A 15935-nucleotide genomic window follows, 5' to 3' on the forward strand; every position below is an offset into this window, starting at 1 on the left:
TTCAGTGAAATCAATGAATTTACACCACAGTAATTGTGTTAAGACTAAGGTGCCAGACACATTCATGGATTAGCTACGGAGTATAATTGGACTACTTTTTTAACAGAGTTCCCAACAGATAGAGTTTGTTTTAGAATTGGAAAGTTATTGCTAAATGGTGTAATTTTACTGCATTAACTGTGAATATCTGAAACACATGAATTTTGCAGCTTTGCTCTGATACAGAATGAATAAACTCATGACTGTATTTACCTGTGCCAAAAGAAACTCAAATTCAATACCAGAAGAACTGAATTTTGAAATTTGTAGAGTATTCAATTTTTAAAATCACCTTTTTCCCCTTAAATTTATTTGTATTTCATCTAGTCTGAGAGACAGACAAGGAAGGGCAACTAACTTATCTCTAGATCTATAGCTCTTCTGGCTTTTGATATTAGATTCAGTATTGCTTCTCAGGTTCTCCTTATTGAAGCAAACCAAAAGTTTCAGATTCTCATGGCAACAATGTGCGGGCTTTTTCCCCTGTGATTATGCAAAATTATGAAACCATTCAGTCCTTAGTTTGTGGTATGGGTACACAAACATCTGTTTTTTACAATGCACACTGATTATAGCTGCCTTCTATAAAGGGCTGGGGATATTTAAACTACAGGATTGCCAACATAATACCTGTATTTGGATTTCATCTGTCAACTCTTTTGCCATGTGAGAGAACTGTCCAGCTGAAGGATCAAGGACTTTCACAACAACCTTCAACCCCGTTTTTCCTTTCCCTTTACCATAAACATCCACAGCAAAATTATTTTCCACTGAGAGCTGAATGGAAGCCTGAAAGAAAAAAGTGTTAATTTAGGCAATGATACAATTCCACTTAGCATTTTAGGGCTGGTCTCTCAAAAAAGTTAGTCTTCCAATGTTCTGTGGTCTAACAAAAGAAGTTTATTAGAATCCACCCCACAAATCCATGTATAACAATCACAGAATTGAAAGGAGTTTCCTGCTAATGTAGGAAAATCCTTATTACAGCAACTCCTAGTATTAAATCTGGAGATACTAGAATTGTTTCCAAATTTCTCCTTTCCATCGGAATTTTCTGAGTAGCAGTTTCAATACCTAGAGGTGCCAAGGTGGAGAAGACTGTTTTATATCAAACAAGATTGTTTTATATATCCACTGCTGAAGAAGACAAACTGTTCAGATTTTTTTCCCCAAAGCACACTCTATGAAACTTGGTTTCATGCAAAGTTTTAAAAATTAAATCACAATATGGAAATAAACATTTACCTCACTGAATCTTGACTTGACATCCAAGATATCCCTCTTAGTTACAGACCAATGAAATGTTAAGCCTGGCACTGCATTTCCAAATGAAAAAGGGGTCTGATTGCTAGCAATGCCCATCACATATACTGGCATCTGGAAAAAGGGAAGCAAAGACTAACTTAAAGGAAACTTCCTTCCTTTTCAAGGGATATCACATTTAAAAAAAAATAAAATGGTTAAAAATAGGCTAGCATTAAGGTGCTGCATTGAGCACCAATCATATTTGACTATTCCAGCAACAGCAGAAATAATGTTATAATTTGATTTACCTGAGTTCCAGTTTTCATTCGGGTAATAGGTGCATGGAGTCTGACAGCTTCAAGCTGAATTACCTCAATTTCAACTTTATCCTAAAGGGAACATCAGAAAGTATAACACCAATTCAATTAATTGTGCTGTAAATATGCATTTTCCTTCAAATTTGTTGGCATTCACCATCTGAGTCTGAACATTAGAAAGAACAGTAATTATTTATTAAAAGCCACTCTAGTCAGCTTTACTGTGTCAATATATGGCACACAATTCAAAATTACAGAAAGTTAATGTGTGGGACAGCAGATCAGATCAGATCAGATCAATCAATCATCAACATAAAAAATAACTTAAATCAAATAAAATGAAAGAATGAAAGGAACTGTCAGCCTTACTAGGTAGACCAGAGAGGAAACACCACCAGATGAGCTAATTCTACTTTACTGTAAAGCTACATCAACAGGATCTTGCAAGTCTGAAAATACAATTCTCTCACTATCTCATTTACAGCCAGAGAAACTAGGGAGGGTCCTTTCTGAGGCTCTTGTCCTGCCCACGATCCAGCTGCGGGCTATGCTGTCCTTATCTGACTGTTCCCTAGGCAGTATTTTTTGGCCCAGTATCCCAGGTCTTTCCCACATACTATATAGATGCTTGATATAGGTAAATATCCTTTGTTTTCTTTGCGATCTTGGGAATTATATTTTCCTTTTAGAAATAAAAGCAGAAATACCTTGCAGTGTTAATTTAAAGGATGGAGTTTGATTAGATGGGAAAAGAGGTAGTTTCAGTGTGATTTTTAATTTTTTTATAACTATTTCGCCCCCCAAATTAAAAAACCAGTAAAAGAAGTTTTCAGAAGACTTAAAGCTTAATTGAGATACAACATATAATGGATGAAACTTCAGATGTGATATATAAATCAGGACACCTTAAAAACTCAATGACGAATCAAAGTAATGTCAGCGTGTGAAATGTTTGCCCATCAACGAAACATCAAAATCTAGCCAAGCAAAGCAATACATCAACAGTACAGGATTTGTTTTAAAAGTACATTTAAAACTGGATATCAGATTCAAGAGCACAGACTTGTTTAGGCTTTTTAATTAGTATTTAGCACCAGTGATAATAAACAATATTTATGGGACAAAACAAGTACAGGTAGAGAACAAGTGATTGAAGACGGATCCTTAATTTGATCTGATTGTGCGTGTGTGTGTGTGTGTGTTAGATTTGGATTAAACTCTACCACAGCCATGAACTTACTCACCCATACTCTTTATTCTGGGAAGGGAATAAATATGAGATACAGGCAGGACTACTGTTCAGATGAATTGAATAAGGACTGCAAGTCACTAAGCATTCACTTTATGAACTGCATTACAATTTACATGATTTTTTAAAAAATGTGAATACTGCTGTACATGCATAATGTTGCATTGTAAAAATATAAAACTTATGAGAAGTAATTATTTGTTATAGTGCTAAACTGCCCAATAATAAAAGTTCTCAAAACAGATTACAAAGTTACTAAAAAAGATAAAAAAGAGAAACAAAATAAAAATAGGAAGAGTATCTCTTGTGCACGCTCCTGGAACATAGTTACATACATTGATACAGATGATTTTAAAGACCAATATTCAATTGAAGCGAGAACTTTCCATTTTAGGATTGATGGATAAACAATTAGAAAAAAGCCATGGAATATTATTTCATTATATGATTACTGAAGTAAGATTACTATATGCACAAAAATGGAAAAATTTGGCATTACCTACTACGGAGGAACAGTTGGTGAAATTGGCAGAACTTGCTGAGATGGACAAACTGACTTCTTTGATTAGAGAAAGGTCAATATCTACATTTATTTGTGACTGGAAACCCATTATGGGCTTTTTGTGTAAAAATGAAAAAAACGAACTTGTGGTTTATGGTTTTGATGATTAGACAGAATAGATTATAGAAAGAAAAGAGCCATGATGTAACTTTAGAAAGAGAGGTTAAAATAGAATTGTACTTATAACTGCTGTGAAGAATATTGGAAGCCACTTCTTTATATCTTTCATCTTTCTCTTTTTTTCTCTTCTACTTTATTACTTATTCAACTTTTAGCTTTTTCTTTTATTTCTCTCTTTCCTTTTCCTTTTCTCTGTTCTATTTTAGTTTGTATTAGTTCTTATTACTGCTGTTAAAACTTTCAATAAAAATTATATATATATATAAAAACCCAATACAGGTAGTCCTTGCTTAATGACCACTTCTGCAGCGACCATTCAAAGTTACAACAGCACTGAACTATAGCTAGGACTAGCTATGGCCAGTCCTCAAAGTTACAGCCAGCACCTCCATGGTAACGTGATCAAAATTTGGCCACTTGGCAACCTGCTCACATTTACAACTGCAGCATGTGCTTCAACTCCCCTCACTCACCTATCTCCCATCCATCTCTGTCCTTTTGTCTGCCCCTGTACTCCACCACCAACTACCCATGCTATCCCCCACCACCCCCAGCTGACCTTTGCCATCTTCTTCCTGCTGCTAACAAGGTGTGCCTGGCTAAGACAGCTGCTGGCCCTTCACAAGGCCTCTGCTGACCCGAGCTGCTGGCCCAGGTGTGGCCTCATGAAGCCCTCGCAAAAGGCCAGCAGCTGCCTCGGCCAAGTGCGGGAAGAAGAAAATGGCAAAGATCAGCTGGGGACAGCGGGGGCAGGCGGCAGCAGAGTGCAGGGTGGCCAAAAGGGCAGATAAGGGGGGGAAGGTGGGTGGGTGGGGGAGTTGAAGTGGAGGTGAGTGTGGCAGGACAGGAGAAGCATAGTCCTTGCCTAATGACTGCAACCGGGAGTATTGGAACTGCTGTTGCTTAGCGGTTTGGTCTCATAATTTTTTGCTTAATAATCACTTCACCTAGCGAAGGAAATTCTGATCCCAATTAGGGGTGTTAAGCAAGGACTACCTGTAACAATTACTTTCATTTTTTTTTTTACTATTTTGTTTCCCTACTGCTCTTTACATTCTCTGATATTTTACTTCATTATCTGGAGAAGACAGGAAGTTAATTTCTCCCAAATTATTTATCTATGACAATTTTGTATCATTCAGCAACAAATCCTTAAAGACAGTTCAGCATCAATCAAATGCAAACATATAGTCACTACATCATCTGTTCTATCTTTCAATGTTAGTTTTGAATGTTAATTGCTATATTTTAAAATGGTTTTATATATCACTTATATATTTTATAAAACAACGAATACAACAAATGAATAAATAATAAAACTAACATAAAATTATTAATAGCCAGCAATAAAATTAATATTAAAAACAGTCTAAAAACCAGGGGGAAAGGTTGCAGATGAGAGTCTCAAGGAAAGTGTCTCATAACTTGAGCATCAGAACTGAAAACTCTCTCTGTATGTGTATGTAACCTTCATGAAAAGGTTATGCTTAAACGGCCTTGTTGTAAACTGTCATTTTAAGGGTTAATAGTAGCTTAATACTAAATCTGGACTGGGATCCAGCTCAGATTAAAAAGCACTTTAATGAATTGATCATGTCTGCCTTCCCCTCCTGATTGGCACAAGGGCTTGGAACATAGTGATATATCTGTTACTCCATGTCTTTAAGCCTCATGTGGTCCTGCTTACTATGTACTGTATTGGTAAACAGCCTAAATATGGTACATCTGCCAACAATTACATAGAATGCAGTCTTCATTTTAAAATAGTAAGAGATATTTAAACTTTTAATAAGCCTGCATTTCAGCTCAGAGGTATTATATATGCATGATATATCAAGACATTACCTGGGATGCAACCACAACTTTGCCAGCTTCCGCATGAACTGCTTGAACCATTCCCATTACAGTACTGTTGCCCACCGATATGCCTCTTATAAAGCCACTGTTGTTTACGGAAGCGATACTGGGATTGTGGACGGAAAAGATTATGTTGAACTGAGGCTGGGGTCCTCCCTCAGAAGTAATCTGTAGTTAGTTATTTTAAAAATAACAATTACTTTCTCATTTCTGCTCAGTTTATAGATTACATAAGATCTGGTAAAATGTGCTTATATTCTAATAATACAATACATTCAAACTGAGGTTGCTAGCTTGATACAAAACTCTTTGTCATTACCTTGTTCTTTAAAGAGGGGAGAAGAGCAAAAGGCAGATTATTAAGCATATACAATATAATTCATCCTTGCCCAACTGTATGCTTTCTAGAAACTCCCCCCATCCAAAGTTAGCAAGGCCTTGGACATGCTTACTTAGGATTATGGGAGTTGTAGTCTAACACATACAGCAAGCATTAAGTTATAGTCAGCAGAGAATGCTTTGGTGATGTACTGAAAGGTGAGAACGTGTATAAATGCTTGTATTTTTCTTTTATTTACCTGGATGTTTAATTCACATTTTTCAAGACGTTCAATAATAAAGTCATTTAAAAGATTTCTAAGTTTTCTTTAATGAGGTTTTTTTCCTTTTTTTTTTTTTTTTTTACAAAATTCCAATGTACAGATAGTCCTCACTGACCGCAAATTGGTACTGGCAACTCTGTCGCTAAGCGATGCAGTCATGAAGTGAAATGTCACGTGATTGCACCAACTTATGTAAGTTCCGGCTGCGGTCATTAAGCAAATCACCTGCAGTCATTAAGTGTGATGTCACATGCGACTTGTGACTTCCTGCCAGTTTCCCCATTGACTTTTCTTGTAGGAAGCTGGCTGTGAAGGTTGCAAATGGTGATCATGTGACTGCGGGATGCTGTGATCATTGTAAATGCACGCTGGTTGCCAAGCACCCAAATCATGATCACATGACTGTGGAGATGTTATGACAGCTGCAACTTTGAGGACTGGTTGTAAGTCTCCTTTTTCAGCACTGTTGTAACTTCAACTAGGTAAGTGAGGACTACCTGTAGTTACTAAATGGTTATCAGAATGGATGAAAAATGTTTTCAACAGTTTTTTAAGTTTGATGTTTGTAGACTCTGAGCATAAGGCAGTTAAAAATCTGGAAATCATTTTTTTTTTTTTAGTTGTAACATTGCCTACTAGTCATGCTCCTCAAAAATTGTCTTCTACTGAGCATTCAGTTCAAGAATTCTGGAAGTTGTAGACCCCAAGGATTTGGAAATTACCAAATTGGGCAAAGTTGCTGCAGAGGTCGATGGAAAACCACCCACTGAGGAATAACATTATGACTACTTTCTATTAATGTATACACCGATTTTGCTTTTAGGAAATAATTAATTCAGCACAATAATTTAAAAAACTTACTTGAATTACTGCACCTATGAGTAAGGTGACTTTTTTTGGTATCAATTTAAAAGGAGGAAACACCTAGAAGTAGGACAAGAAGTAATGTTTATAATGTTAAAATTAAACTATTCAGGAATAACATAACAATTTTCATCTCAATGTACCTTCTTGCTCTACATGTTCAATTTTTCTTCTTGTACCAGTTTTCTTCTGTATTTTAAATTTCTGCACTCAAAGCAGCTTGCCATTCCCTCTGCTCTAATCCTGCCCTGTTGTTATCCTTCCCTTAAATTCCACCCCCCCCCGAAATGCATTTTAGTGTTTTATTCCTTCTTTGTGGCTGTGCTCTGCCAATTCCACTCCTTGTTGTCATCTCTTCTTTCATTTTAAAATTAATTTATTATCTAGCAATTATGCCTATTCTGTTGAAACAACTTGGGAGCTTCATCATTTTCACAGCATTTTAATCAGGTTCTTTCTGAATTATTAGCTCAACGACATGTGCCTCTACTTCATGCTTGTCTTCTCCATCCTAATCGCTGCCTAACATTCAGTCCCATCCCCTCCTTTATTTTGATCTGTGCAAAGCAAAGCAAAGCAAAAGAAGGCTCTGATGCTTACTAAAATGATCAGTAACACATTTCCTGGTTTATCAGGCTAAGTACGTAGCATTACCACATCCATATTTTTGCCTAATGATACTGATATTTGTCCATTAAAATAATTCTGCTTTCAGTTTTTAAAATCATTTTGTATGTTGAGCTTTTCTATAAGAAAGCATCATCATACAAAAAAATCCTAAAAGCATGATTAGTTAATGATGAAAATGCTTACTTCAATCTGTTGTGGAGTTGAATAGATCTTTTCACCATATCTGTCAGTGACAACTCCTGTAACACTGGTTTGACCTATGGCCATGCCATGCACTAGAAAAACAGCTGTGTATTCATCAGAAGTTTCACCAAGGGCTCTGCAATAATAAAATGTATTAATTAGGAGATATCGGATTGTGCGCCTTTAGAAGCACTAAAGAGAAATTGCCTCAGTTTAATTCAGTGCAGAATTTTCAGTTGTGTTCATTAGTGATGATGAGCTGATATCAGAGTAATATCAACAACACAAAGTAATGAGCTGTCATAAAGGAGGATTGACTTGGAGTGTAAGTATATATGAAACAGTTATATGAAACAATGCAAGACATGGAAAAAGATAATCAAAAGATATACAGATAGCCTTCACTTAGCAACCACAAATGGGACTGGCAAATCTATTGCTAAGAATTACGGTAGTTAAGCAAGACATCATGTGACTGCGACAGACTTATGACCTCACTTCCAGTGTGGTTGTTAAGTAAATCATCCATGCCATTAAGCAGGACATCACGTGATCGCAACTTGTGATTTTCCTGCTGGCTTTTCCATTGACTCAGTTTGTCAGAAGCTGCCTGTGAAGCACTGAAATGGCGATCATGTGACTGCAGGATGCTGTGACAGTCATAAATGCCCACTGCTTGCGAAGTGCCCAAATGTCAATCACATGACCATGGGGATGCTGCGATGGTCGTAAGTGCAAGGACTGGTCATAAAGTTGCTTTTTCAGTGCTGTAACTTTGAACAATTGCTAAACAGGACAATTGTTAAGCAAGGATTACCTGTAATTATCTAAATGTAATAATTTTCCAAATATGATAAATATTTTGGCTAGTATGATAAGGCTTCAGTAGCTCCAGACTGAGGTTGTAATTTAGTTACTTCAAATATATCTCAGATACTTAATAAATAATTTTTGTAAACAGAACATTGATTTCTACTCTGAATGCTGTCTGATATCAAGTAAAGGTGTTGCTATTTCATACACCCTCCCTTAAGCAAATGATGGGAAATTTATAATTGTTATACAAGTGTTACGGTATTTTTATTACTGTATTTTATTACAGTATAGTATTTTGTTATTCCACTAGTTTGTGATTTCTTACAGCTTCTAATCTAATTTGAATATATATCATTTTTTCCTACTTAGGGCAGAGCATAACAAATGAACATAGCACTTACTTTAAGGAAATAATCTGAGATGCTGCTTGTAGAGTTAAGTCCATGAAGTTGAAGTTTTTACTGTGAAAGTATTTCTTTGAAGCATCCAGCACTCTGACATATGCTTTAACATTTTTGCCAATTTCTACCTACAATACATGTTCACAGATATTTGCATTTCAATTCAAGTGATACATTCTGTTTATCTGTAGCTTAAAATATTGTGCACCATTGTCAGTCTACTAATACAGAATTACTGCAATTGAATTGATATAATCTTCATTATTCTCAGGAACAGTAGATTGCAACCAGACTTGGTTCTGTGTCAGCTTTCTCAGATGTACTGGACTATATCTCCACCATTCACAGTCAGTATCATCCCCAGTCATCACTGTAGAATAAGCCAAGGCTGGAAAAGGTTTTTATGTGCCATTCCCCTGCTCTGAGTGAGTGCTCTGATTGATTTGTCTATGATTAAACCACAGTGAAGACCTCAGCCATAAAATGGTAGAGGCACTAGCTGAACATACTACTTAAACTTCTGAATTTCATTTAGTCTACCCAGCTTAGGCTTATCAAAGGCACCCCTTTATGTTAAGGCAAGGGTAGGGAACCCATGGCCTGCTGGTTGCCTGCAGCCTCCAAACTGCACCCCACTACTCTGAGATTGCTTCACTGAAATTTGGCAGCAAAACGGCAACTTTTTGGTAGTTGTAGTTTTTTCCCTTCCCCTTTTCCTTTATAGAACTAAGAGTCAAGGGATGCCTATTTCAAGAAACCATTCCCATTCCCTTCCTTAAACTAACTAATTCTAAAATGTGCTATCAAAATTCAGGTTATTTTGGGGGGGGGGGTTAGGGGAGGAAATGAGATCAGTCTGTTTCCAAGAGACTTTCAACTCTGATACCCACACTTAACTCCACCCACATCTAAAAAAATCTGCCCCCCAAATATGTCACATTCCTTCTTGTGTCAGCAGAAAACATTCTGCAGCCCTCCATCTGCTGTGGGGAGCAAGTTTCTGACTAACAAAAGGTTCTCAGCCTGCTTTAAGGCTTCTAGGGGAACTTCAAATAGCTTATCTCCTGCATGTGAGCCAGATTGCCTGTTACTGACTGCTTGTTTTCATCTTGGATTTTTTTTTTTTTTTTTGGTTCTAAAACACCCAGAGTCACTGTATGAGTTGGACAGCCATATAAAATCAATCAATCAGTCAGTCAGTCAGTCAGTCAGTCAGTCAGTCAGTCAGTCAGTCAGTCAGTCAATCAATCAATCAATCAATCTTCTATGTGGGAATGTTGCTCAGAGTTTTTCCTCTATTTAGTCACACTTTTGACCTGGTTGTGATTGAGAATATCAGTGAAGTTGTATTTGTTTTTAGAAGTGTATGCTACCTGAGTGGGTAAGTAGCATATATGTTGCTCTAATAAATTACATGCACACATAGCATATACGCATATAAATAGTTCATATGCTTGCTATTGTCTACTATGCCAGTCTGTACTTGGGGCCTATTAGAGTTAAAAACCATACAGTGTAATGTGGATGCAACACAAAACTAAGGCTTACTATTATGCCCAAACCAAGACATTATCTCAACAACTATATGAGGAAACTGCAAGGTAAGTTAGGATTGGCTCTCATTTTGTAAGATAAGCCACAAACTGAGATGCATGCTCAGTTTTTTACCATTAAGCTATATGAGCTCCTTATGCCCATGTTCAAACAATATAGCTTGCCAACATTTATCAGAATTCTTGACTTAGCAGTGGAAAAAGCCATACATTTTGCTTTCATCTGCAGTATGTTAGTACGTATAGCTAACTAACTATAGATTTGTTACATATTTTAGATACCTGCTTTACAGAAAGATCCTGCTTGCTGTATCAATAGAATATGACCTAAAAGTGTTTAGAGCACTCTTAAGTGTGTCCCTTGGAGCAAATAAATAATAACTGAAACACCAACCCATTGTCTATAATGAATTAATCTTGAAGAATCTTATGTACTTGAGTAAGATATTTTACTGCCAGCAGTAAACAATATAGCAAACCATTCACTTAGAACTGAATACTAACCTTATCAACAATTCCAACATATACTTCTTGTATATCAGAAACATACACCTCAGTTTTAGCAACGGTGGTAGATGCAAGACACAAGTCATGGATCATTACAGACACTGACCCTGGATATATGGGATATATCTAAAATAGAGAAAGGAAAATGGTACCAAACGTTATTCTTAACTAGTTACTGTGACTACTTCTTTACTTAAAACTAAAGTTTTTGTGCTTCAAGCAAATAACAAATGGTAAATAACAGTGACAAAGGAAAATTGTATGGTAAGTTTAGAAGGACATTTTTCCACAGAAGGAGAAGCTGCCCTTTCCAAATAAAGTTCTAAAATATATCTGAGCAATCTCATTTCACTGAGACAGTGGAAAGGGCCTGTAGGTAGCAACTGCATTCACGTGTGCCTAATACAACTTTTAGCCTCCAGTCTTGTATTCTGCCTTTGGAACCAGGAAGAGAAGAACAAAATACATATTGTGGCAAGAAAGGATCTTATAAATAAAAACCTTATAAGACCTTATAAAAAGACTATATAGACTTAATTTGAGGAAGAAGGAAATAAAGCATCTGTACTGCCAAGAATTTTATTCTTAATGACACCACACAAATTGATGGCAGCTTATCTTCCGGAAGAACAATTTCACATTTCAATGAAAACTTTTAATCACAATGGCTTTTTGTCATATCTTGCAAGGTATTACAATTTTCTGAAATGTCATTAACCCATTTCTTTTAGCTTTGGCTGTCACTATCTTTGAGCTCACACATTTTTTTGAAACCATCTAAAGCAGATATCCTATGAAAGTCTGACACTGTGTAAACGGTTTAGTCTAATTTCATTACTAATTTCATTTCAGAACTTCAAATGCCATACAAAGCAATGTGATTTATTGATTGATTTAGCTTTATAGTATTTCTATTCCACACTGCAGAAAATGTTATCTCCTAGAGCTGCTCACATCAACAGAGAGCAGTGGCCAAGGCTGATCTCAGTCTTCAAACTTAAAACTCTCACACCCACCCACATATATAAAACAAGTTATATAAATAAAGAGAGAAAAACATGAAAGGCCAGAAATTAGTTTTAAGAATGTCAGATTGAATGGTGAATTGTTAGTTAATTAGTTGCTATTCAGTCAGTATGAAAATACTCATACAAGACAGAATTTTATTTTGCTGAATATAAGTTGGTTATATTGACCAATTTTATTCTGGTCAATATAACCTGACCAAAGTAGGTTTATACAGATTATAGGTGAAAGCCCATCAGACCCATATGGGACTGCCTGCCCCCCCAGTAGATATTTTGTGTGTGTGTGTGCCTTCAAGTCAATCTTGACTCCTGGCGATTGCCTGGATAAGCCCATGCAGTTTTCTTGGCAACATTTTTGGAAGTGGTTTGCCATTGCCTTCTTCCTAGGGCTAAGAAAGTGTGACTGGCCCACAGTCACAGAGCTGGCTTTGTGCCTTAGGCAGTACTAGAATTCAGTCTCCTGTTTCTAGCCTGGTACTACAGTAGAACTAGCCTGTTACTTTAAGAATGTTTCTCACAGAGCTCTCTTGAAACAAAGCAGAAGGGACTTCTGTATCTCCTTACCATCCTAACTGGCATAATTAGGAGGTGGTAGACTCTCATTCCATGGTTTCTTGGAATTTCTAAGATTACTTGATTCAAAGTTCTCCCAATACACTTTAGAAAAAACAGTAGTTTTTCAATAGTTCTTGTCTAAAGAAGAAATAATAATTTGCATTATAAATACTTACCAGAGCAATGCCTTTACCTTCTTCATATACCACTTTAACAATGTCAGCAACACTGGTATTAATAAAAAAATATCCAGAGCCCCCATTAATTAGGAGTTCAGCCTGTGAAGAAAAGTACACTTTATAAAACTTACACTGAGACATCAATTATTACACCCACACAGATACAAACACACAGACCTACCTTAACTGCTTGGTGATTATAAATAGTCACTTCTTTAGGATTCATTTTAACATCTTCCGCAAGTATTAGTTCAATACCCGCATTTACAGGTACAAGAGCTTCATACTGTAAAGAGGGAGAGAGAAAACAAAGCAAAACTGATGTTCCACTCTGACAATAATGTGGAAAAGTGATTTAGAAAAGTGAGCTAGAGTGATGAAGCATTGGACTAGGACTGGGGAGACTCAGATTCATGTCCACCCACAACCATGGAAGTCCACTGGATAACATTGTGCCAGTCACCCTCTCTTAACCCAATCTATCTATCTATAACACTATCTATAGAACATAGTGTTCTTGCTGTGGGAAAAACAGGAGGGAGTGCTATGGACACCACACTGAATCCTGGGGGAAAGGCAGGATATAAATCTAACTAATCAATAAATAATAAGAGGAACCACTCTGGAAAACAGTAGACCATTCTAGAATTCTAGAACATGTGGTTCTCATAACAAGTTCATCATTCCCAGACCTCCATTTTCACAAAACATGTGTCTCTATATTTATACCACTGAATGGCAGTGTACTTTGTTATGCTTTCCAGAATAATCCTAGCTTATATCTGAATGATGCAACTTGCATTTTCTCTAATTGTGTTTGCTAAATGACCTCTATGAAACATTGGCTTCATACATTCTTCATATTAATTCTAATTTCTTAATCAAATTCCTTGTCTTTTCTCTTTATTTCCTTAATTTCATGATAATACCAAACTTAACAAATGCATGGTGTTATATAAGAATGATATACTTTTGTTATAGAGGGATAAATGACACTCAATTTCAATGTGACATGAAAGAAGCATAATAGCTGCAGTTCTAATGAGTAACTTGTGTAAATTGGTTTGATAATTAAATACGCTTCAGTACATTTATTTATATAATTTAAATAAATAATTATTTGAATTTTCTGTTTATATATTTTTATTGAACAAAAAAACCCTTTTTGGAATAGCCTTCAGTAACATGGGAGTCAGGTGGCATATAAATTTATAAATTATTATTTATTATTATTATTATTTTCTAAAAAAACTTTCCTACTAAAATGAATTAACAATCACCTACATCTAGTTGAATTACTTTAGGTTAAATACAAAACTTGACCTTCAAAATACTTAAACACAAATTCATGATTGATATATACAGACAGATATAGATATATAGATATAGATATAAGAGCTCCATCACACAAAAATACAAATAATAGAGAAACTGTATGTCAGCAGCAGAAGACAAGCTTTGCATGCAAATAGCTCCAAGTCTAAGACCTGGAAAAATCACTTTCACTGTCAACAGTACTGAGCAAAATGAACCAGTGACCTGACTACTTATAAACCAAGTTCTTCTTCTTATTTTTTTTGCTGAGAGTCTGGATATATCATAGCAATGAAAGTAGATTGTAGGAAGGAATTGGAGTTATTAAGTTTACTCTATATTCCTCTTCATTATTTTCTCACATTTAGGATGCAAGTTTTATAGTTCACATAAATTAGAAAATTATGTCCACTCTTCTTCAAGAAAAATATTTTATAATAAGCAGGAACTAGGCCTGTTGAAATGTTAAATAATGAAGATCTGACTGTTTCCCAAACTTAGTATTTTGGGGCATTTTTCTCCATATTCAACCTAGCAACAAGGGCATGGATACAGTTCTTTTTAGTACATTTTCTTCAAAGATCAGGCACTCCAATAAGTTCATGGAAAATATATGCTACTGCTTAGAGCAGTGTTTCCCAACCTTGGCAATTTGAAGATGTGTGGACTTCCAACTCCCTGAATTCTAGGAGTTGAAGTCCACACATCTTCAAGCTGCCAAAGTGGAGAAACACTGGCTTAGAGGCTTAATAACATCAGTGAATCTTCAGTAACAAATGTAAACACCTTACCTTAGTTCTATAATATCCCTTATCCCATGTATTAAATTTCAAACATAAATGCACTATATGTAATGTAAAAGTATGTAAAAGTATTATTAAGTCTATTCTTTTGCCTTGATGGCTTGTTTTGTTTGTTCTTAAATTTCCTCCTAATTAAAATTATTTTTATTTCAATTTATATAGCATAATTCAATACGCAGCAATACTGCTTAAGAAATAGTGCAAACTCTAATAGCGCTTGTAATATGGAAAGATTGTGTGATTGATGGGTGGAAGAAGATGCTAAATAATTGCAAAGTTCTGTTGGGTTCATCAAATCACTTTGCAGAATGTACTTACAACATCTATCTATCTATCTATCTATCTATCTATCTATCTATCTATCTATCTATCTATCTATCTCAAATTTAGTTACTGCCCATCTATAATCATTTTGGGATTATAGTTAATGTGTTATGCGTAGAAACTCAGATTGAACAATTTATTATTTCCCTCAGTAGTAACAAAAGTATTTTTATTTACCACTAATTATATTGCTTATGGTTAACTCTAAAACTACAAACAGTCAGTTTTCTGATAAATGAACATTCTTGAGGTTAAGCCTGCATTCAGACATTTAAGTAAAATAAACAAAAATTAATTTAGGTGCTACAAAAAATAAGAAGGAAGAGGAGGAACTTCAAAGCTAGAAAATCTATTTTAGTATTCTGTCTTGCTTCTAAATGTCTAGATTATGCTGAATATTTTAGAAAGCTAATAAAGTATATTAACATTGTATTAGGAAATGGAAATAGAAAATATATCTTATTAGGGCAGTAATCTGGGGGGAAAATGTATTACCGGTTTCTTTACTTCACTGGAGATCAAATGAACATGCTGATAGCCAACTGCAGTAGCAGATATTGTTGTTGTTCCTGGTTTATGATGAACTAAAACAGTTTGCAGACCTAAGAAAAAAGGACAGAGAAAATTGGAAGAGCAGTGTGTACTGCTGAATAACCATCAGAGCACAAGACCATATGGATAAATTGGCCTTCAAAGTTACATAGTTTCACATCCTGCCCCCCCCTTTTTAAATCCTTAAGTGGGGTTTTAAAAAATAGAAAAAATATTACACTCCTTTCAAATAGCT

At 35.6% G+C, this 15935-nt stretch overlaps 1 protein-coding gene across 1 annotated transcript in view; it reads right to left on the reverse strand.

Annotated features, from left to right (window-relative positions):
- The window catches only part of NUP210 (nucleoporin 210), a 112193-nt gene that overhangs the window by 26259 nt on the left and 69999 nt on the right, over positions 1-15935 (reverse strand). Inside the window, exons 18-28 of the mRNA XM_088134153.1 lie at positions 15644-15750; positions 12889-12993; positions 12705-12806; positions 10943-11071; positions 8886-9013; positions 7669-7804; positions 6853-6915; positions 5378-5557; positions 1593-1673; positions 1285-1416; positions 670-828 (exon numbers count right to left, since the gene is read on the reverse strand). Coding sequence (XP_087990279.1) covers positions 670-828; positions 1285-1416; positions 1593-1673; positions 5378-5557; positions 6853-6915; positions 7669-7804; positions 8886-9013; positions 10943-11071; positions 12705-12806; positions 12889-12993; positions 15644-15750 — 1322 coding nt within the window. The remainder of the gene's footprint in view (positions 1-669; positions 829-1284; positions 1417-1592; positions 1674-5377; positions 5558-6852; positions 6916-7668; positions 7805-8885; positions 9014-10942; positions 11072-12704; positions 12807-12888; positions 12994-15643; positions 15751-15935) is intronic.

The sequence above is a fragment of the Python bivittatus genome, unplaced genomic scaffold (genome assembly GCF_059951505.1).
Source record: "Python bivittatus isolate LINGU-HERP-01145 unplaced genomic scaffold, Pbiv_v1 ctg000080_np1212, whole genome shotgun sequence".
Lineage (NCBI taxonomy): Eukaryota > Metazoa > Chordata > Lepidosauria > Squamata > Pythonidae > Python > Python bivittatus.